The 23,794-nt window shown below is 43.2% G+C and overlaps 1 protein-coding gene across 3 annotated transcripts in view; it reads right to left on the bottom strand.

The window, feature by feature from the left end:
- The window catches only part of LOC142304100 (tetraspanin-15-like), a 262,757-nt gene that overhangs the window by 50,151 nt on the left and 188,812 nt on the right, over positions 1 to 23,794 (bottom strand). For all 3 annotated transcript variants that reach the window (XM_075346136.1, XM_075346135.1, XM_075346134.1), the window contains one exon: positions 16,131 to 16,247. In XM_075346136.1, coding sequence (XP_075202251.1) covers positions 16,131 to 16,247 — 117 coding nt within the window. The remainder of the gene's footprint in view (positions 1 to 16,130; positions 16,248 to 23,794) is intronic.

Consider the following 23,794-nt stretch of genomic DNA (forward strand, 5'->3'; position numbering starts at 1 on the left):
TTTTTTGTATTTTACATGCTGGGCAGCAGATAATCCAGACTACAGTTAGCAGAGGAAGAGGAGCAGATCGGTATTTTGGGCAACAACAGCATCAACTTACATTTTGTAATATGCAGGCAGCTGTAAATAGTGGAAATATTTGTCAGAGCGGAGTGAAATACTGGCAACTTTAGTCCTTAACATTGGTAATCCCATGGATGGCTAGGCCTGCTCAGCAAGATAAAATATATATATATTTTTGAGATCTGGCAGGATCATCTAGTGACTATTCAAAAATACAGTGGAGAAAATAAGCATTTGATACACTGCCAATTTTGCAAGTTTTCCCACCTGCAAAGAATGCAGAGGTCTGTAATTTTTAACGTAGGTACACTTCAACTGTGACAGAATAAAAAAAAATCCATAAAATCACATTTTATGATTTTTACATAATTAATTTGTATTTATTGCATTTAAGACATATTTGATCACGTACCAACCAGCAAGAATTCTGGCCGTCACAGACTTATTTTTTCTTTAAGAAGCCCTAATACTCTGCATTCAGTACCTGTATTAATTGCACCTGTTTGAACTTCTTACCTGTGTAAAAGACACCTTGCCATACACTCAATCAATAAGTCTAACCTCTCCACCATGGCCAAGACTAAAAAGCTGTCTAAGGACACCAGGGACAAAACTGTAGACCTGCAAAGGCCTGGGATGTGCTACAGGACAATAGGCAAGCAGCTTGGTGAAAAGGCAACAACTGTTGGCGCAATGATTAGAAAATGGAAGAAACTGGGGTTCTATGCAAGATCTCGCCTCATGGGGTAAGGATTATTCTGAGAAAGGTCAGGAATCAGCCCATAAGTACTTGGGAGGACCTGGTCAATGACCTGGAGAGAGCTTGGAACACAGTCTCAAAAGTTACCATTAGTAACACACTAAGCCATTATGGATTAAAATCCTGTAGGGCACGCAAAGTTCCCCTGCTCATGCCAGCACATGTCCAGGTCCATTTGAAGTTCGCCAATGATCATCTGGATGATCCAGAGGAGGCATGGGAGAAGGTCAGATGAGACTAAAATAGAGCTATTTGTTATCAAGTCTACTTGCCGTGTTTGGAGGAAGAAGAATGAGTACAATCTAAGGAACACCATCCCAACTGTGACGCATGGGGGTGGAAACATCATACTTTGGGGGTGCTTTTCTGCAAAGGGAAGAGGATGATGGCACCGTATTGAAGGGCGGATGGATAGGGTTATGTATTGCAAGCTTTTGACCAACAACCTCTTTCCCTCAGTAAGAGCATTGAAGATGAGTAGTGGCTGGCTCTTCCATCATGACAATGACCTGAAACATGCAGCCAGGGCAACAAAGGAGCGGCTCCGTAAGAAGCATTTCAAGGTCATGGAGTGGCCTAGCGACTCTCCAGACCTGAGCCCAATAGAAAATCTTTGGAGGGAGCTGAAACGCAATGTTGCCCAGCAACAGCCCCGAAACCTGAAAGATCTGGAGAAGATCTGTATGGAGGAGTCACCAAAATCCCTGCTGCAGTGTCTGCAAATATGGTCAAGAACTACAAGAAACGTCTGACCTCTGTAACTGCAAACAGGTTTCTGTACCAAATATTAAGTTTTGTTTTTCTATTGTATCAAATACTTATTTCACGCAATAAAATGCAAATTAATTATTTAAAAATTATACAATGTGATTTTCTGAATTTGTTTTGGATTCTGTCTGTCTGTCACAGCTGAAGTGTACCTACGATAAAAACTACAGACCTCTCCATTCTTTGTAGGTGGGAAAACTTGCAAAACCGGCAGTGAATTAAATACTTATTTTCCCCACTGTAGGTTATTTTCTGTATTCTTGATTTTAGGTAAAAAAAACACAAAACAATACTTAAATATATACAAAAAGAAAAATGTGATAAATGGTCATCGTTTGATAAAATGATGAAAAAAATCAACATGCTTTAGATGGAAAGTGAACATGACAACATTGTTCCTTAGGAAAGCAGTGAACAGTTGCATTTTCATGTAAATTAGAGACACATTGTTCACAGAAATTCTGGCACTCTTCAAATTGCAGAAATGTGGAAGGAAACAGCCAAAAGCAATTTTACGCCACTGAAAAGCTCCATTCTATGTTTTTTTTTCAATGTTTGGAAGCCGTCTATTGAAAGGTGTCAACTGCTGACATAATGTGAACATTGCTCTTTGACAATCTATAGGGGTGTTCACACCTGCTATTTAGTGCAGTCACTTGGAGATTGCTTTTCTTACTTGAGTGATAATCTCACTTACATTTTACCACTTGTATCATTATTCAGTCTAATAACCATAATGATAAAATTGTTCACATTTCAGTCGGTGACATTGCCAATGAGGCCATGATTTTGTAGCATCCGTATCTTGATCTCCAGGTCTGAACCTGGAAGTGCGGCCAACATTTTACTTTCCCATGGCGGGCGTATGGTTGCACAATAGTGAAATTATTGGCCATTGATGTGGTAAAGTTTTTGGCTACAATTTGTGGTCTCACCTTGGCTATGTGCGCACAGTGCGTTTTTTGCGGTGTTTTTGAGCATTTTTCGGGTGCGTTTTTGGGCTCAAAACTGCATGACTTTGCTTCCCCAGCAAAGTCTATGAGTTTTCATTTTTGCTGTCAGCACACAACTTTTTTTTTAAGCTGCGTCTTTGAGCTTAAAAAATGGACATGTCAATTCTTTCCTGCGTTTTCCCCCCATGCAATGCATTGGAAAAACGCAGAAAAACGCAGAGATCAAAAATGCAGCAAAACGCCGCAAAAAAAGCATGCGTTTTTACCACTGCGTTTTTGCCGTGGATGAGTTTTTATGCGTTTGTGCGTTTTTAGCGGCCAAAAATGCACAAAAACGCAGCGTAAAAAAACCGCAGCGTGCGCACATAGCCTAATGGTGTCCCAATGATCATTTGGAGAAGAGCAAATATGCTACATATAATACTTTTGTAATAAAGAGTTGACCTTGCAACTCCAAAAAATAAAATCCCTAAGTCCTTAAAGAGAATGTCCACTACTTGGATAACCCCTACTCATTCTCCTTGTTCATGCCCGTAAAAAGAAATAAGCCTATAGTGACCTCCGGTGCGGTCACGGTTCCAGAGATGTCTGAAGTAGCTTACCTAGGGCCCACGTGACATTGTTATGACATGCTGGCCCCACAACCAATCAGCATCCGGCATCTATCTCCCCATCTTTGGACATTTGAGCAGGGTGTGAGGGCTGTGTTGACTTCCTGCTGAAAAGTCAAAAGACATGGAGACAGAGGCCGGGCACTGATTGGTCACAAGGCTCGCGTTTCATAACAATGTCCGTGGGCCTCAGGAACACGACTTCAGACATCGGTGGAATCCCAGCCACACTGGACGTGAGTATAAGCTTATTTATTTTTACAGGGCAAACAAGGGAAGACAAGTAGTGGACAACCCCTATAAACAAAACTAAACATTAAGTATATCTAGGCTAGAAAAGTATATGTTCAAATCAAGGCACATATCAACCATTAAGTATCTTCCTTGCCCCCACCAACCAGCCTTGTTGTACTTTATAATCAGCTGTATTAAAGGTTCAATTACGGGAGATATAAAGAAGTTGATTACAGAGAAAGTCATGGTGGTTGAGGTGGGAGTCTCTTTTCCTGCTTCTAGATTACCTTCAGATGTATGGTGTAGTCATAAAATATTGAATGTTTTTGGTATGTATTTCTCTGTCAACTCTGCAACCATCAAATTGGAAGCTTCTCTAAGAGGGAATATGTATGTACCCTAGAGGCAGACCAAGTAGTTGTTGTTTGGCCACTGGAAAGTGGATGCCCAGACCAGATTGAGTGTATAAATAATTTAAAAAGGTGGTGAAATCTTGTGCAGAGTCTAACAAGCCCGCGTGGAAAGGAGATATGGGCAAACAAGGTCAAAAGCCTCCAGTCCACCAGTAAAAGTGGGCACTGGTTTAAACTTTGTTATGATGCCCCAGGAGGAATCTTGTGTCCACTAAGGATTGTTTGTATTCCGAGACAGATCATCAATGTAAATACTTTTATGCCCAAAAACAACAAAAATATTCTAGGAGTGATACATTTATTGTTAACCAGAAAATATAAACTTGCAGGTTTTCAGAGTATAAAGGCTCCTTCGTCAGGCAAGTTTACAAATTAATTACTGAGACAAACAAATAAAATAATTTTGTAGTGCACAACATCAAGAAGATCATCAAAAATTGCTGCTTGAGTCAAGGTGATGTTTCAGTCAGGTACCAACAGATGTGTCCATTCTGAACCTAACATCTCTGCGGCCTAACCCTAACATGACGCCACTGTGTATTGAAAAGAGAAAAAGAATCATCCAGCTCCTTGATAGCCATCTATTGGCTAAGAGAATTGCGGAACTGCATCATGTGAGTGCCATCATAGTTGGAACAACACAAAATTAAGTCTGCCCATACTTCCAAAAGCCAAGAGGAGGACGTCTAGGCAAAATATCGGAGTCAACAAGTCGGCTCATCACAAAGTCTATCTGGTATATTTGACAAACATAGCAGTGGAGGTGGCTCATATGCTTCGTAATAGTGAGATCACAGACGTCCATGAAAGCATGTTACCCAAATCTGGAATATTTGGAATCAATATATATATATATATCTGGAATCAATAATGTTATAAGAAGGGTTGGATCAAGTTTGCAAAGAAGTAAGAAAAGTGGACAGTAGAAGATAGGATACGGGTGATTTGGAGCGATGAGACGAAAGTCAGTAGACTAGGATCCGATGGGTGCAAATAGGTCTGGAAGAAACAAGGGGAAAAGAACGGATCGAGAAATTGAAGCAACTTTGAAGTTAGGTGGAGGAAGCCTGTTGATATGGGATTGTTTCACAGCCAAAGGCGTTGGATACTTGACCAGGATCAAAGTATATATAAAGATTGGCAAAAAATGGTTAATTGACAATGAAGTAGAGGTGCTAGGTTGGCCACCACAGTCTTTAGAGCTCAACCCAATCGAACACTTGTGGCTAGAGTTGAAGAAAAAACTGTATACATACCCAAGTGAGTCGACCATTATGGACAAACATTGGGAACGTATAGAAGAGACCTAAAACCAGATTTCGGTAAAGACATGCTTGAATCTGATCGAGAGTATATCCAGAAGAATTCAGGCAGTATTGAAGCCAAAGGTGGATTTACAAAATACTAATACAATAATACAAATTTAAAAACAGTAACAATGCAGTGACATGACATGAATCTGCACAACTAATCAGGTGCTAAATAGTTTTCAGTCAAATTTACGTACGAGATAGGTAAGATGATGGTCTATAAAAGGAAGGTAGTCGGATGATGAGAAATGGAGCCTTAAAGTCAAAAGTCCAAAACATTGTTACCCTTTTGCTTGCCACTATTTGGCTCCAGACTTACAATTTGTAATCTAAAATGTGTACAATGATAATGTATAGATGGTGTGGCAAAATCTCTCATTTTGAGTAACACCAAACGGTCTGTCTGATGTAAAAAAAAAGCTAATTACGCAGAGAGTTCTGTGATTCAGTCTAAATTTGTGCATTATACGTCCAACAAAGGAGTGCGGAGAACTGTTTACAGACACATCTCTATATATCTCTAAGCTCGCAGCAGTTAATTTCCGACTCAGACAGTTTAATGCATTTTTAAAGTGCTCATTATTTCAAGATCCCGATAAGAAGTCAGCGTTTGATGTATACCAGGATCGTCTATATCCAGTTTCCCATCCAGCATTATACCTGGAGCACACAAATTTATTAAATGTGAGAAAAGATTTTTTTTCATTAGTCGTGTAAGCAGATGAGTTTGTTCTCTGCCGGTCACACTCCGCTGATTATTGAAATGAGATAAGATTTTGATGTATCCGTTTCAGACATGAAACTCTAATAAATTCTTTTCATGAGGTCCGGATGGTGGGTTTGGGCGTCCGGGAGGGGCAGCTATTGCCCATTTTTTCCCCATAATCTGATAATATATTTACTGATTATTAAAACATTCATGCAGAATCACATTGATATTTCTAGATGGCGGGAATTCATTATGCCAAAAGTTGGAGATGAGTCATATGAACTTTGGCTTTGCCGTGTAATGTGATAGATCTATTGATTGTAGGTGCGGACAGAACATTTGTAGGAGTCTCAAAGGTGGCAAGGGTACTGTACCAACTTATTACTGACACCGTAGACATAAAACAGTGGATTGCACAAGTATTCTAACCAGACGTTAATGTATCGATGACCTTGACTTATGTTGGATGACCTTTCCTTCGGGCATTCACTGTAAATATCAATGAACTGTGATTCATGCCTCTATAGTTAGATCTATGGAGAAGTAGACTTACTCATGAGATGATGGCTTTTCATACAATCCCACTAAATGGTGTGATCGATCCAAGGATATAATCACATTAACATCTGTTCAGTGAAATTATTTTCAACCCAGATCATGCAAACAAATAGGCCGCTATCTCACTATATCAACATAGAAAAGGTGATCGTAGGTCCAAAGAGACAGGATTGTCTTTTCAACTTTGCTATAAAAAGCCTGTAATAAATCCAAACATTCCCCCAGATGCTTATGTCAATGTCTGATCAGATATGACATTTGTGACAATGTGTCCCCAATGATATTTATTAATGTGGAGTGAGCACGTGAAATTATTTATTCATTTTCACCAGTAGCATCGAGCTTACAAATAAGTGAATGAGATATATGGACCATAGAGAATTGCTTTAAAGGAAGCTATCATCAGGAAATTAATTATAATTTAAATCAGGTTTTTGTGTTATATGTACTTTAACCTCTTTACGACCATGGACATACCTATATGTCCAAGGTCATTTTTGTCCCTTTAATGCAGACTCGACATGTGCAGCTAAGGCTGCTTTCATACTACATTTTTTTAGCATGCGTCATGAAAGTTTTTTTGCTGCAAAAGCGGATCCTGTTTTTGCAGAGAAAAACGCATGTGTTATTTTTAAGGATCCTGTCACTTGAAGTTTATGGGCGGGCATTGGAGTCATGTGATCGGGAGTGAGGGGAACTGATCATGAGACTGGGAGCCGGCATCTGACAGCTGCGGGAAGCTGTAACCAAGGTAAATATCGGGTAACTAAGTGAAGTTCTTTGCTTGAATACCCAATATTTACCTTGGTTACGAGCGTCCGCAGCTGCTAGGAGCCGGCTACCTGCACACGTAACCAAGGTAAACATCAGATAACTAAGAAGCGCTTTGCTTGGTTACCCGATATTTACCTTGGTTACGAGCGTCCGCTGCTCTCAGGCGGGGGAGAGAGAGAGAGGAGAGAGGAGAGAGAGAGGAGAGAGGGAGGGGGAGAGGGAGGGGGAGAGAGAAGGGGGAGAGAGGGACTGATCACCCGAGACTGGTTTCTGGGCATGTTCAGTAGAGCAAGCAGGATCCTGTCTTTCAGCATGCGAGCGTTCACATGCGTTTGCGTGCTGTTTAGTCAGGATCCAGCGATTTGCAGTATTTGGACGCAGCTCAATAACGCTACAAGTAGCGTTTTTGAAAAAAGTTAAAAAACTGCAAGTTGCTGGATCCTCACTATAACGCACGCAAACGCATGTAAACGTATGTTGACGCGAGTCCATTGCAAATGCATTGAAATGAAAACGCATTTGCACTGGATCCGTTTTTGCGTTAAAAAAACGTTCATGACGCATCTTAAAAAAACGTAGTGTGAAAGCAGCCTAACGGGCGCGGATGGATCTTCGATCCACCTGCGCCTGTTAACTAGATTGTGCTGTCAAACTCTGACAGCGCAATCTAATGAGCTCTGGCGGTGATCAAGCTGTTCCCCGCCGCCATGTGCGGCCCCGTGACGTGATATATAGAATACAAAAAAAGACAGTTTGTACTATGCTAAATTATAAAAACTATGAATGTGTGAATATAGACCTGCATTACTGCTAAGGGAAATCTAAGAAAAATGAGATATTTAGCATATAGAAACTGGCAGATATATAAATGGACGTTTCTATATGCTAAATATCTCCTTTTTCTTAGATTTCCCATAGCAGTAATGCAGGTCTATATTCACACATTCATAGTTTTCAGACTTTAGCATTTCAGAGTGAAAACTGTCTTTTTTTGTATTTTATGTCATGTTCAATTATGCACCTGTTCACACGTCAGTTTGGTCAGTGCCGTCAGTCTTTTTATATTAAGAAGGTCATACCTTCTGACCATGCACCCCTCCCCCACTAGCCACAGGTAATCTTATCCTATATAGCAAGTTCCTACTTGCCCATACACAGGACTTTTTTAACCCAGAGAGAGGCTGCAATATAGAGTAGGTACCCAGTATACGAGATATGCCGTGATGTGGCAACTGGGCAAATATACAAATGGCCATTTATATATGCTAAATATCTAATTTTTCTTAGATTTCCCTTAGCAGTAATGCAGGTCCATGTTCACACCTTCATGGTTTCCATACTTTAGCAATATCAGAGTGCAAACTGTCTTTTTTTTGTAATTTTATGTCATGTTCAGTTATGCATCAGTTACGTTCACATTTCAGTTTGGTGAGTGCCGTCAATCTTTTTGGCGATATATAGAATGCTATGGGTCTCAGAAAATAGCAACAAAAGCGCAATTCAATTTTTTTGACAAATTTCAGAACTTTTTTCCCCACGTAGATAATATGTCAACAATACTTACGCACAAGTAGATATTCTCCTATAAAAAGACGAAAAACCTCACTTTTACTGTCACCAGGTTTTTCCCTTATGAGCTGCGACCACCACCAGTGAGCCCTTATACACAGCATTCCAGAATACTGTGTATAAGAGCCCAGGCCGCTGTGTATAACATAAAAAAAAAATCTCGTTTTTATACTCACCTAGCGGGGAGTCCGGTCCGATCGGTAGAGCTGCTCTTGGTCTGGCGCCTCCTCCATCTTGTGCGAATGCCATCCTCCTGCCCAACCCCGTGTGCATGATGCGTCTTGCATCAGTCACACAGAGGCCTCCATTGCACTCCTGAGCATGCGCACTTTGATCTTCCCGGCTGAGGGCAGATCAAAGTACAGTAGTGAGCATGCACGGAGGGTCTTTGACCTTTCCTTGTGCCTGCGCATTACAGTACTTTGCTCTGCGCGCAGCAGAGCAGATCAAAGTGTGGATGACGTAGAATGCGTCATGCACATGGGGCTGGGAAGGAGGACAGCAATCACGCAAGATGGAGGAGCCGCTGGACCAAAACCATTGTACTGGACCGCCCGCCCCCTGGATGAGTATTATAAAGGTGTTTTTTACGTTATACAGAGTGACCTGGGCTCTTATATACAGTATTCTAGAATGCTGTATATAAGAGCTCACTGATGGTGGCCAGTATATACGTCCTTGGTCGCGAAGGGCTTTAAGTTAAATACAGGCACAAAAAGTGGGCTCTATATTTTTTTGCACCAATTTTGTTTAAACTAAAACAGGTAAGTAATATTAAGGGCAAATTCTGATGCGTCGAATTTATATCATACCTTACATCACAATACTAAGGCGGGCTTTGCACGTTGCGACATCGCAAGCCGATGCTGCGATGTCGCACGCGAAAGTTCCCGCCCCCGTCACAGGTACGATATGACGGGCACTCACCTGCCCTGCGACCCGCCTCCTTCCTAAGGGGGAGGGTCGTGCGGCGTCATAGCGACGTCACACAGCAGGCGGCCAATAGCGGCGGAGGGGCGGAGATGAGCAGGATGTAATCATCCCGCCCACCTCTTTCCTTCCGTATAGCCGCCGGCGGCAGGTAAGGAGATGTTCCTCGCTCCTGCGGCTTCATACACAGCGATGTGTGCTGCCGCAGGAACGAGGAACAACATCGTACCTGTCGCGGCACCGGCATTATGGAAATGTCGGTGAATGCAACGATAATACGATAACGACGTTTTTGTGCTCGTTCATCGTATCATCTAGCATTTACACAGTACGATGTCGAAAGTGACGCCGGATGTGCGTCACTTTCGATTTGACCCCACCGACATCGCACGTGCGATGTCGCAACGTGCAAAGCCGCCCTTAATCTATCCATGGTTAGAACCATCATGACACAGATAATACCAGTATAATGTATAAATAGTAAATCAGCGCCATTGTGTCAAATTTTTTAACATAAATATGGAATTGATGAAACCTAAAGCAACATCATAAATATGGTAAACACTTTGCTGTTAGGTTATGTTTTGGTGCCTATTGCTCTTCACATTGTACTTCCACTTGAAAACACCTTTTTAATCCCATCCCTGACTCTGAGCCCCGCTTCAAAGTCCCTGACAAGCGCCATGACGTTATAGTTCATCATGGAGCGTTAAATATTTCCTTTGCTCTTTAAAAGGATTATCTGGGAATAGAAAATAAATAACTAAAGGAAATGTCGCTATAAATACATTCTTTAATACTTTTAATTAGCAATAACAGTTATTTTATCTAGGGATGTTATAACTAAAGCAGGCCTGAACAACACACGGCCCGCTGAAGGATGTGAGGCCCACGGAGAATCGCTAGGATTCATTCTCATCTTCTTATGTTCAGCAATATTCACATCTTTCAGACGCAAATGCAGTTGAATACTTGAGCCCTGGTGCTTAGGAGGAGCCTGTGTCATCCCCCACCTTGGTGTGCAGCAGTGTGATGAGGTAATTACGCTGCAACCTCATCACACTGCTGCTATCATTGGCGCCGCACTGCACAGGACGTGCCTGTAAATAGTATGCACTCAAGGTCAAGACAGACATACAAACTATCATAGGAGGAAGGTTGGTTTACAATGAGGACTCCTTATGGGGCACAGTGGGAGAATTGCGAAGATAGAACAGTATGCAGAAGGGCAATGTGGGGCATATGGAGTGGTGCCGGGTATATTATAAAGTGGTGCAGGATGCAGGGAAGATTATGGAGCAGTGCGGGGTGTGAGGGAACATTATGGAGCAGTATGAGGTGAGGGGGGACATTATGGAGCGATGCGGGATGAGGGGGAACGTAATGGAGCGATGATGGGGAACATTATGGAGCACTGCAGGGTGAGAGGGACATTATGGAGAGGTGTGGGGGACATTATGGAATGGTGACGGTGCAGGAGACATTATAGAGTGGTGCAGGCTGTGGGGGAACATTATGGAGAGGTGAGGAGGATATTATTGAGCGGTGCAGGGTGTGGTGCAGATTATAAAGTAGTGCAAGGTGTTGAGAACTATAATGGAGCGTAGCAGGGTGTGGGGGATATTATGGAGAGGTTCAGTGCGGTGGGGATATTTTGTGCAGGAAGCACAGTGAGGGCCATTTATTTATTTAAGGGCACAGCATGGCAGATATTTATGGGACAGTATAATAATATTTTTATTTTTAAGGGCACCAGGTCGGGATATACTGCAGAAGATGAAAATCAGCAGAGACAAGTTGTGAATATGAAAAGCCATCAATGGTCACATGGCGTTGGTGACAAAAGAGATGGCAATGACTCCAATCAGAGATGTCATCAAAAAGGTACCTGGACATAAATGGTTATTTGTTATAGTGACTACGTCTGATCAGTACTGTGGTTCCTGTATGGTTTGCAGTCTAATAACTGATAACAACAACTCCCAGTACCTCCTTACCATTGTTATAGACATACTGGGAGTTGTACGTTCATGTGATACAAGTGTATGTGGGGCTGACCTGGAACTGCAGTTGACGACTGTACTAAGCTTGGTGGTGTATTCTTGTGCTGATGTGAAGCCCCTCCAGTGTTGTGTCGGTGCATTACCTTTAGGGACTCCACGCAGCTGGATCCTGTCACAGGTAGGAAATCTTCTATCTAGGATTGTCGTGACGCCACTCCCAGAATTGCGGTCAGTGGGGACCGCCACTGCAGATTGAGGGACGCCTGGGGCTGATGGTGGGTGCAGTCAGTTGTAATAGCCTCCTGAGAGTGAGGCAAGCCCCAGGGCCCTGTGTAGAACCACAAGGCGCAGAATAACTCCACACAAGCAGAAGGTCTTTCAGGGGTTTTACTCACAGAAGGTGGCAGAGTGAGTAACCCGGGCGTAGCTGGGATGAACCAGGCTGGAACCAGGTGTCCTTCAGGCTGACTGATGAGGGTGACTACCGACTCGCCTTCCTTAGCCCTTTGCGTTTTGGGGTAACCCCGACTTTTAGTCCCTATGGGGGTCACCCAGGGAAGTTGCTGAAGCCTCTCTCCCCTTCGTTTTGGCCCGTTTGCTTGTAGCCTGGACCAGGACACTCCGGCTGCTTGCCTCCTGTGAACTATGGGCCCTAACTGTGGCGACGTGGCTGCGGACTCTGTAGTGTGGTCTTGGGGGTATGAAGTGCCCCCTCATGCAGGTTTGGCAAGGAAAGGTGGATCTATCCCTGCACTGGGACCTGCTACCCGTTTGGGCCTGGTAACTCCCTAGCAGTCTCCTTACTTCCCACTCCGTTGCTCTCTCTTTAGCTGAAGATGGATTTCGGGTAGCACTACTAGGTGACCGTTCTCCCCCGTCGGTAGTCACTGCGCGGACGCTGTTAGACTGTCACAGCCCCAGGGGTCTGCTCCTCACGTCTGCTCTCCCTGGACTGCACACTAAACCGGCTCACTGCTCCTCCTCTCCTGTTCTTGCCTACGCCACCTAGCAACCAGGCTCTCTACCACACCCCTTGAGTGGAGATGGAGGCTTCGCCCCCTCCACTCCTCAAGTGGAGGTGAAGGCTTTGCCCCCTCCTGGGATCCCCAGGGGTCCTCTCAAAGGTACATGTGTGAGACCTGATCACTATGCGCCTGTGTAGTCACACCTCGGTCAGCCTTCTGGATTACCTGTATTGTACTGTCCCCAGCATGGGTGCAGTACTCAGTGGTGCCTGACCAGGTCAGGGGCGCCACACTGACGGTGGCTCTGATCATGTCGCAATCCATAACATCCTTCATGTTAAGACTCAAAAATCATCAAAACTTAGTTTTGAGATTATAAAGAGGATTTAGTTGAGTTTCCGCTCCAAAAACCGCAGTGCATGTTAGGTGCGTTCACACTGATTTGTTTGGGTTTTGTTTGCAGAAACTGAGCAGAAACTGTCCAAATCCTCCATAAATACTCAAAACTTAGTTCTTCTGATGTATTAATATAAGTAGCCCTTTAAATTTTGGCTGCACTGGTGATTGATTCACTATGACAATGTGGCCCTTGGACCAAAAAAAAAGCAGTGCACCCCTGCACTAAAGAATTAAACTGTCACCTGACTTTTTACACTGATAGAAACCTGTCATACACTGTTATTATAAAAGCATAAAAGGACTGTAGACAACAGAGTGAGCAGCTTCTTCTTATCTCACACCCCTAGTATCTCCAGTATTAGATCAGACAGACATGAAGGACAGCAGTAAGAGCAGATGAGCAGCCTCTTCTCACCTAAACACCTTTGATATGTCTAGTATTAGATCAAATAGACATGCAGACAGCAGTATGAACAGCCTCTTACCTCACACCCCTGATATCTCCACTAGTAGATTAGACAGGGTGGATAGCAGAGTTAGAAGTCTCTTCTTACATGAGCACCGCTAGTATCACCAGTATTAGATCAGATATACATAGAAGACAGCAGTATGACCAGTCTATTTATACCTTAGCCCCCCTGGTTTTCTCCAGTATTAGATCAGACAGGCACGATGTACAGCAGAGTTAGCAGTCTCTTCTTAGCTCAGCACCCCTTGTATCTCCAGTGTTAGATCAGATAGACATGAAGGACAGGAGTATGAGCAGCCTCTTTTTACCTCAGCACCCTTGGTATTTCCAGTATAGGATCAAACAGGCAGGGCGGACAGCAGTGTGAGATGTCCCTTCTTATCTCAGCACCCCTAGTATCTTCAGTATTAGATTAAATAAGACAGAAAGGACAATATTTTCTATCCTCAGTACCCCTACTATTACCAGTATTAGATTACATAGGGTGGACAGTAGTATGAGCAGTCTCTTCTTACCTCAGCACCCCTAGTATCGCTAATATTAGATTAGATACACAGGGAGGACAACAGTGTGAACAGCATCTTCTTACCTCAGCTCCCTTGGCATCTCCAGACTACAGTCATGGCCAAAAGTTTTGAGAATGCTACAAATATTAATTTTTACAAAGTCTACTGATTAAGTTTTTCTAATGTCAATTTGCATATACTCCAGAATGTGATAAAGAGTGATCAGCTTAACAGCAATTACTTGCAAAGTCAATATTGGCTAAGAAAATGAACTTTAACCCCCAAAACACATTTCAACATCATTGCATTCCTGCCTTAAAAGGAGCAGCTAACATTGTTTTAGTGATTGTTCCATTAACACAGGTGTGGGTGTTGATGAGGACAGGGCTGGCGATCAATCAGTCATGATTAAGTAAGAATGACACCACTGGACACTTTAAAAGGAGGCTGGTGCTTGGTCTCATTGTTTCTCTTCAGTTAACCATGGTTATCTCTAAAGAAACACGTGCAGCCATCATTGCTGTGCACAAAAATGGCCTAACAGGGAAGAGTATCGCAGCTACAAAGATTGCACCTCAGTCAACAATCTATCGCATCATCAAGAACTTCAAGGAGAGAGCTTCCATTGTTGCCAAAAAGGCTCCTGGGCGACCAAGAATGACCAGCAAACGCCAGGACCGTATCTTAAAACTGTTTCAGCTGCGGGATCGGACTACCAGCAGTGCCGAGCTAGCTCAGCAATGGCAGCAGGCTGGTGTGAGTGCTTCTGCACGCACTGTGAGGCGGAGACTCTTTGAGCAAGGCCTGGTTTCAAGGAGGGCATCAAAGAAGCCACTTCTCTCCAGAAAAAACATCAGGGACCGACTGATATTCTGCAAAAGGTACAGGGAGTGGACTGCTGAGGATTGGGTTAAAGTCATTTTCTCAGATGAATCCCCTTTTCGATTGTTTGGGACATCTGGAAAACAGCTTATTAGGAGAAGAAGAGGTGAGCGCTACCACCAGTCTTGTCTCATGCCAACTGTTAAGCATCCTGAAACGATTCATGTGTGGGGTTGCTTCTCAGCCAAGGGAATCGGCTCACTCACAGTCTTGCCTAAAAACACAGCCATGAATAGAGAATGGTACCAGAAAGTCCTCCAAGAGCAACTTCTCCCAACTGTCCAAGAGCAGTTTGGCGCCCAACAATGCCTTTTCCAGCATGATGGAGCACCTTGCCATAAAGGTGATCACTAAATGGCTCATGGAACAAAACATAGAGATTTTGGGTCCATGGCCTGGAAACTCCCCAGATCTTAATCCCATTGAGAACTTGTGGGCAATCATCAAGAGACGGGTGGACAAACAAAAACCAACAAATTCTGGAAAAATGCAAGCATTGCTTATGCAAGAATCAACAGCTATCAGTCAGGATTTGGTCCAGAAGTTGATTGAGAGCATGCCAGGGAGAATTGCAGAGGTCCTGAAGAAGAAGGGTCAACACTGCAAATATTGACTTGCTGCATTAACTCATTCTAACTGTCAATATAACCTTTTGGTCTCATAATATGATTGCAATTATATTTCTGTATGTGATGTAAACATCAGACAAACACAATTAAAAACCAGAGGGCAACAGATCATGTGAAAATATAATTTTGGTGTCATTCTCAAAACTTTTGGCCATGACTGTATGCCTTGGGATCATACAGTTTCTTTCTACACATGAAGTGGGAGTGGGGGAGGGTGGTGTTTCTACTGCACATGCTCACAAACACCAATCATTTAAACATATTACCATCTGGGGCATGTTATCATTAATGTAACAAGATGGCAGCCATTTAAATTCTAAAGTAATTAATTTACTAGTCAAAATTAGAGGATTTGGCCAATTAAAGGTATTTAGGAGATTATTTCTAATTACAATTTTTCTTAGTTTTTTTTTTTTTTAGATTCCAGGAAAATCCCTTTAAACGTGTCACGCTATTATTCTTCACCTTTAAATCCCGTTTTTGATGCTCTATCATATCTGAATACGTCTGAAAATAACCCTTAGAAAACCTGAAATACGACAGGTCTTCTTTAAAGTCGCTCATACTCTTCCACACAATATTAATATATTTTAAAATAAAATCCATTAGAACCTGTTGGCCTTACCGTTCCAGTTATGCAGCATGTATATGGCACCCCGCAGGACAGAGGCCCGGTACTGTTGCACGAATGATATGGATTCACCATCCAGTCTGTAAACTGGTCTCCTCCACAACAAGAAAACTGCAGAAAAAAAGTCAAGAAAAAGTCTATGAGATACATAAGTGATAGTGACCAGCCTAGACTTTCCCCTCTTTACACAAAATGTATGGAGTCGCTAAACCAAAAACCAAAATAACAACAGTACTAGGATTCCAGATATTTTTTAAAGCATTTTTCCCAACATTTTTATTGGTGTTTTATTTTATTTTTATTCTGTAGCAATTATAACAATTGCTTTTTGGCATTTTCCAATAGAGAAACCTATGTGAAAAATGATAGAAATAAAACCATACCATACTATAAAAAAAAGACAAAAATCTAAAAACCATTGAATGCAATAAAAAAATACTCTCAGCCACATAAAAAGCCTCATATGTAGTGGATTTAAAGGGAAACGTCACCTGGAGAAAGGCTATGTATTTGCATAGGGATAATCTTCACGTAATTTAACCCTTTCACGTCCCCCCCCACCCCCGCGAGTTTCCGTTTTTTTTTTTTTTCGTTTTTGCTTTTACCTCCCCTTCTTCCAAGAGCCATTTCTTTTTTACTTTTCCATCAATGCGATTGCTAAATATCTCCTTTTTCCTAATATTCATGGCAGGTATGCATTTCATTATTCACACTTTCAAGTTAGCAAGCGGCATTTTTCATTGTATGCTTCAATGTTTTTCGGGATGCTTATAGCATTATACTATTATCTAGCTTTGATGTGCAGCCTTATCCTTATGTACTATGTATTTTTTGGCTTGCACTCAGAATATATATTAGTGCTCACTTCAGTTATCCTATTTAGTATTAGGACGAGTTCATAGACACCAAACATGTATTGTTTTACTTTTATCTAAGTGGTGAAGAAAAATTCAAAAGTTTGTAAAAAAAAAAAAAAAAAATTAACTAAATTAAAGAATAAGGCGGGCTTTGCACGCTGTGACATCGGTAACAATGTGTTACCGATGCTGCAGCGATAGTCCCGCCCCCGTCGCACGTGCAATATCTAGTGATTATTATCGCTACGGCAGCTTTACACGCACATACCTGCCGTGCGACGAGACTCTGGCCGGCGACCCGCCTCCTTCCTAAGGGGGCGGGTCTTGTAGCGTCACAGCGACGTCACACGGCAGGCGGCCAATTGAAGTGGAGGGGCGGAGATGAGCATGTAAACATCCCGCCCACCTCTGTCCTTCTCATTGCAGCCGGCGGCAGGTAAGGTGAAGTTCCTCGCTCCTGCGGCTTCACACACAGCGATGTGTGCTGTCGCAGGAGCGAGGAACAACATCGCACCTGTCGCTGCACTGGCATTATGGAAATGTCGGAGGCTGCAGCGATGATACGATAACGACGCTTTTGCGCTCGTTCATCGTATCAAAAAGGTTTTACACGTTGCGATATCGACTGCGATGCCGGACGTGCGTCACTTTCGATTTGACCCCATCGACATCGCACATGCAATGTCGCAACATGCAAAGCCGTCCTAAGAATTGTGATTTTGTGTTCTCATTTTTCGGGATCTGGGGCTCAGTGGTGGCTTATTTTTGTTGTCTTGAGCTGACATTTTTAGGTAAATGTGATGTTTTGATTGCCTGTTATGGCATTTTGATGCAAAGTTGCACTGACCAAAAAAACTGTTGGCGTTTGGATTTTTTTTTCTCACTACGCCACGTATTGATCAGATTAATTGATTTTTTTTATTTTGATAGCCGCACATGTCTGTTGGTCAGATCAGCAGACATGTGCAGGATTGAATGCGGGATAGCCCCGCAAGCCTGCGGTAACGTGAGGGAGGCCACCTAGGATGTATACGATATATACATCCTAGGTTGTGAAGGGGTTAAGTCCTCTCTAGCCATCTTACTGGTAGGCCAGCTAAAGGGAGAAAATAAAGATAAACACTTCCTCCATCCGCTCGATTCCAGTCATTGGGGAGGTGCAGAGATTACAGTCACGGCTCACTACACAGTGAGCACTATTATCGCTTTCCCTGCACCTTGACTGACAGCCTTCTCTGCAGTCTCTGTGTGCAGTGTTTGTGTGCAGAGCAAGCTGTCAATCAAAGTGCTGGGGAATGATTACAACGTACTGGTTTTTTGTACTTTGTACAAACAGGGGCATGGCCACTCTTCCTGAGCTAGGCATTTATCTATATACCTTCGCTTGCACAGGTAGCTGAACAGTCAAGCCGCTATCCTGCGCTGACTTTATTCACATTGAGGTTAGCTGAAATAAGGTAAGGTTTTAAAGGGAATCTGACAGCAGGTTTTTGCTATGTAATCTGAAGACCGCATGCTGCAAGGGTTAAAAAAGAGAATTCAAGGATGCCTGTTTTGTCAAGGTCCGATCTTTATTTGCCATGTTTTTTAAGCAGCATGACTTCTCATTCCTTGGACAACAAAGCCTCCCCCCCACATCGACACCCCCCCTCCTCTGATTGACACCTGTCAATGTATAATTTCTATAAAGAGTCTAGTTTGGGTGGGGACAGCTCTCAGCTCTGCTACGTAACTACATCGAAAAATTCTGATTGTGTCACGACGGCTGCAGCCAATAATCTAAGTGATACATCATTGGATTCAGAATCTCTTTGCCTACATCATGCTGATCTCAGATGAGGTAACAAAAACCTGCTGACAGATTCGCTCTAATGAGACCATCCCAATTGGGCAATTCTTGTTGCGGTGGGATGGCTTTTATGCTTTTGTGATCAAAATAGTGTTAGGTAAGCACCCTATGTTATTTAAATGTACTATTAGTGTTAACTTATTTACTTAAAGGGAACCTGTCATGTGCAATATGCACCCAGAACCACGAGCAGTTCTGGGTGTATATTGCTAATCCCTGCCTAACTGTCCCTGTATACACTAGTATAGATAAAGAGATCTTTAGAAAAAGTATTTCTAAAGATCCTTTATGATAGGATTATGATTATCGCCAGGGCATCAGTTCCTGCGCTTATTCCGTCTTCTTAGCATGTTAGTACGCCTACAGGGGCATGCTAACATGCTATTCAATGCAACAACACTAGGGGTGATGTGGGTACCTGTGTTCGCTGATCTGAATGCCCAGCACTTCTGGTCATGTGGACTATGAAGTTGGGTGTATGAGTCCCGGCTTCAGGGCTCATGTGCACGTAACTGCTGAAAATTTTGCAGCGATTTGACAGCACATGTGAGCATCAAATCGCTGCAGAAACACTGCATAATGGATGCAGTTTTTCTGTACAAAAAAAGCCAATTTCATGCGCTAATGCTGCTGCCCCACCATAGACAGAGTGGGAGCTGCATCCATAGCGCACGGAATAATTGACATGCTCATTTTAGGAACGCATGTAATTGGGTCAAAATTTTAGCACCCAAATCGCTGCATTCATAAAAGCATCCTGTGCACGTATCATGTACAATCTACATAGATTATGCAGGGGAGGCAGGACGCATGCATCTACGCTGCAGCGCAAAACACAGCGTAAATGCATGCAATTACACAACGTGCGTACGAGCTCTCAAAGATGTCTAGTGTGCATGACCGGAAGTGCAGGGATTTCGGATCAGTAGTGATAGCGGACACAGGTACGCGCGTCACCGCTAATGATGCTCCATTGAATAGCATGTTAGCAAGCCCCTATGGGCGTGCTGCCATGCTAAGAGGGCGGAATGGGAGCAGGAACTAACCCCCATGCGATTAGTCCCTGCGCTCATTAGCATATCATAAAGGATCTTTCGAATTACTTTTTATAAAGATCCCTTTATCTATGATACCAGATACATGGACAGTGAGGCAGGGATTAGATATATACACCCAGAACTGCTCGTGGCTCTGTGTGCATATTGACTTGACAGGTTCCCTTTAATATGGTGGATAATTTGTATTTGTGTTTTTTTGGGGGGTTTTGTCTGTGAAATGGCCCTAGTAAGAACATGCTCTTATGCATTGCACTATATATATATATATATATATATATATATATATATATATATATATATATACACTTTTGCTCTGGCTCATTTCTTTGGTTTTCTGCTCACAGTATAGTAAGAGGAGATGGTAACCACTCCCTGCAGAGCCCCGATTACTGGAAGCGAGCGGCTGCGGGAGGATATAACTTCATTTTCTAAGTTGCAGTAATCCTACCAGGCATGGTTTAAATGCTATTTGCTTGCAGAATCCCACTAGAGCCGCAGGTAAATAGCATAAATGGAGGTATCAGGTGCCTTTTAAAGATGCTTTATAGCCTTCAAAGTAACATCCGGCTGAATAAAGGAAATTCCAAAAGGAAAAAAAACATTAAAAAAATAATAGCAAAAAATTGTGGTAAAAGCTAAGTTTCAAAAGTGTTATCCACTACTCGGTCAACCACGTCTGAGTTTCTATATTCCGCGTATAAAATACGCACCGCCAGTGACGACACTGCTGCTCTATCACCTCCTCCAGATGTCAGTATCGTCCGAAGTAGGTGGGTGTGAAGCGGAGAATTAGTGGCCTGTGGGCTGACATGACATAACGATACACAAGCCCCGGGAGACCATTTCTTTTAGTTATGTTATAGGTGGGGAAAGTGTTTACAATCTCCATCTCATCTCTACCGTTCCCTAGAAAGACCAAATATCTCTGAATATACAAATCCTTCCTTTCTCCTTTTGACCATGTTTTCTTCCAGTTAATCTGTGTAACTTCAGCACAATATACATTTTTTTTTAACAAAACTTTTGTTAGATTGTTTAGATGTTTGAACTGAAGGATCAATGGTCCCAAATTGCAATCTAATGTATTATGTATGCAATGAAACAATTCTTATGTTTGTAATGGATCCCTGTATAAACCTTTCTAGTGCTCTACGTGCTGTGTCCAAGAACATTTTTCTATTGTACAAATACAAACAAAAGAAGTAAAAACCTTAAGGTACCGTCACACATAACGAGATGGCTAGCGAGATTGCAGCTGAGTCACGGTTTCTGTGACGCAGTAGCGATCCCGTTAGCGATCTTGTTATGTGTGACATCTACCAGCGATCAGGCCCCTGCTGTGAGATCTCTAGTCGCTGCAGAATGGTCCAGGCCATTTTCTTCAAAGGTGATGTCCTGCTGGGCAGGACACATCGCTGTGTTTGACACTGTGTGACAGGGTCACAGTGACTGCTGAGATCGTTATACGGGTCGCTACTGTGACCTGTATTGTTCCTGCATCGTTGGTAAGGTCTGAGGGGCCCTTTACACACTACGACATCGCAAGCCGATGCTGCGATGCCGAGTGCGATAGTCCCCGCCCCCGTCACAGCTGCGATATCTTGTGATAGCTGCTGTAGCGAATATTATCGCTGCGGCAGTTTCACATGCACTTACCTGCCCTGTGATGTCGCTCTGGCTGGCGACCCGCCTCCTTCCTAAGGGGGCGGGTTGTGTGGCGTCACAGCGACGTCACACGGCAGGCGGCCAATAGAAACGGAGGGGCGGAGATGAGCGGGACGTAAACATCCCGCCCACCTCTTTCCTTCCTCATTGCAGACAGGACGCAGGTAGAAGATGTTCCTCGCTCCTGCGGCTTCATACACAGGGATGTGTGCTGCCGCAGGAACGAGGAACAACATCGTACTGTAGCTGCAGCCAAAATAATGAAAATGACCGACACTACACCAATCATACGATACCGACGCTTTTGCGCTCGGTAATCGTAGTTAAAACGATTTACACACTACGATGTTGAGAGCGACGCCGGAAGTGCGTCACTTTCAATTTTACCCCACCGACATCGCACCTGCGATATCGTAGTGTGCAAAGGGCCCCTGACTGTGTGACATCTCACCAGCGACCTCCCAGCGACTGGGCCTTTAGAATCAGCTTTTTGAGTAGATCTGTGGCTATAAGTCAGTAACTAATGTTTAGGAACAAAAAAAATGAGGCAAATCTGATATTGAAAATTGTGGGAAAGATGGAAGTTACTGTACAAATAAGAGCAGTAATAAATAGGAAGGGGATTACTACACTGATTGATTAATTGATATCTGCAGGCAACCCATCAAGGAGATGAGATAATGGCTTTCTTTACTAAAGGAGGACCATAAAGGTAATCACATTAATGGATTCTTCACTTTGGGAAATTATTGCAGCAAGAGGATTATTGTATTATCGTATGGACTAAAGGAATAATGTCTGAACTGTATACACACACTAACATAGTATTCATGGATTGTAAATATACAATTTCTTGTTTAAAGGGAGTCTGGTAAACCCAAAATAACAACTAAGCTGCCTTTATGTTTAAACGGGACACATAGCCGCTTTATATCATACTAGACAAGTATAGCTTTACATAATAAAGGAAACCTATCACTAGATTTTGGCTTTGTAAACCAAAACTAGCATTTTCGGTGCGTGCTCACGATCAGTATTTGCAGCGGTTTCGACGCAGCATATGTCAGCTGCGTCCAAACCGCTGCGGTGTACAGTACAAGCATAGTGGACGGGATTCCTAGAAATCCTGTGCCCACTAGGCTTGTTTTTTCCGCAGCAAACACTGACCTGTGGAGCGTCTTTCCAAACCGCAGCATGTCAATTGTTTGCTGCAAGAATTGCCTGCGTCCTCCGTAGGGAGAACACAAGTGAGAGACTGCAGCGCACGGAACCCTGATCGTGGGCACAGGCAGCTGCGGTCTCCTGCGTGGACTCGCTGCGTTCTGAACGCAGCGAGTCCTGATCGTGGGCACATACCCTTAAGCAGCGCCTGTGCTACATTCACTAATGGTGCATCTTGTGCCCTGACTCCCCCTGCAGACCCCAAAAATATCTTTGTAAAATCTCCTGCCATGTATGTAAATTTGGTCTGATGGGCGTCCTATTTTGCGGCTCCTGTCCCTTCCTTTCAACGCTGATCTTGGCCTCCTTTGATGATTGACTTGGATGACTTCTTGCAAAATCCATGTAACTGGGCAACATCTCACACCTGCGCGAGCTGGCAATGTCTCTGCACAGGCATGAGATTTTTCCCGGCTACGTGGATGACGCAGATGATGTCATCCACATCGCTAGGCAAAATCTTGTGCCTGCACAGAGAAGGCTGCTTTCACACTTATGTTTTTTTTTAACATGCGTCATGAACCTTTTTTTAATGCAAAAACGGATCCAGTGCAAATGCGTTTTAATTTCAATGCATTTGCAATGGACTCGCGTCAACATGCGTTCACATGCGTTTGCGTGTGTTATAGTGAGGATCCAGGGACTTGCAGTTTTTTTACTTTTTTCAAAAACGCTACTTGTAGCGTTTTTGAGCTGTGTCCAAATACTGTTTTTCACTGGATCCTGACTATACTGCACGCAAATGCATGTGAACGTTGGCATGCTAATAGACAGGATCCTGCTTGCTCTACTGAGCATGCCCAGAAACCAGCCTGGCGTGATCAGTCTCTCTCTCCCCCTCCCTCTCTCTCTCTCTCCTCCCTCTCTCTCCCCCGCCTGAGAGCAGCGGACGCTCGTAACCAAGGTAAATATCGGGTAACCAAGCTAAGCGCTTCACTTAGTTACCCGATGTTTACCTTGGTTACGTGTGCAGGGAGCAGGCAGCCCGGCTCCTAGCAGCTGCGGACG

This window comes from Anomaloglossus baeobatrachus, chromosome 4, assembly GCF_048569485.1.
Source record: "Anomaloglossus baeobatrachus isolate aAnoBae1 chromosome 4, aAnoBae1.hap1, whole genome shotgun sequence".
NCBI lineage: Eukaryota > Metazoa > Chordata > Amphibia > Anura > Aromobatidae > Anomaloglossus > Anomaloglossus baeobatrachus.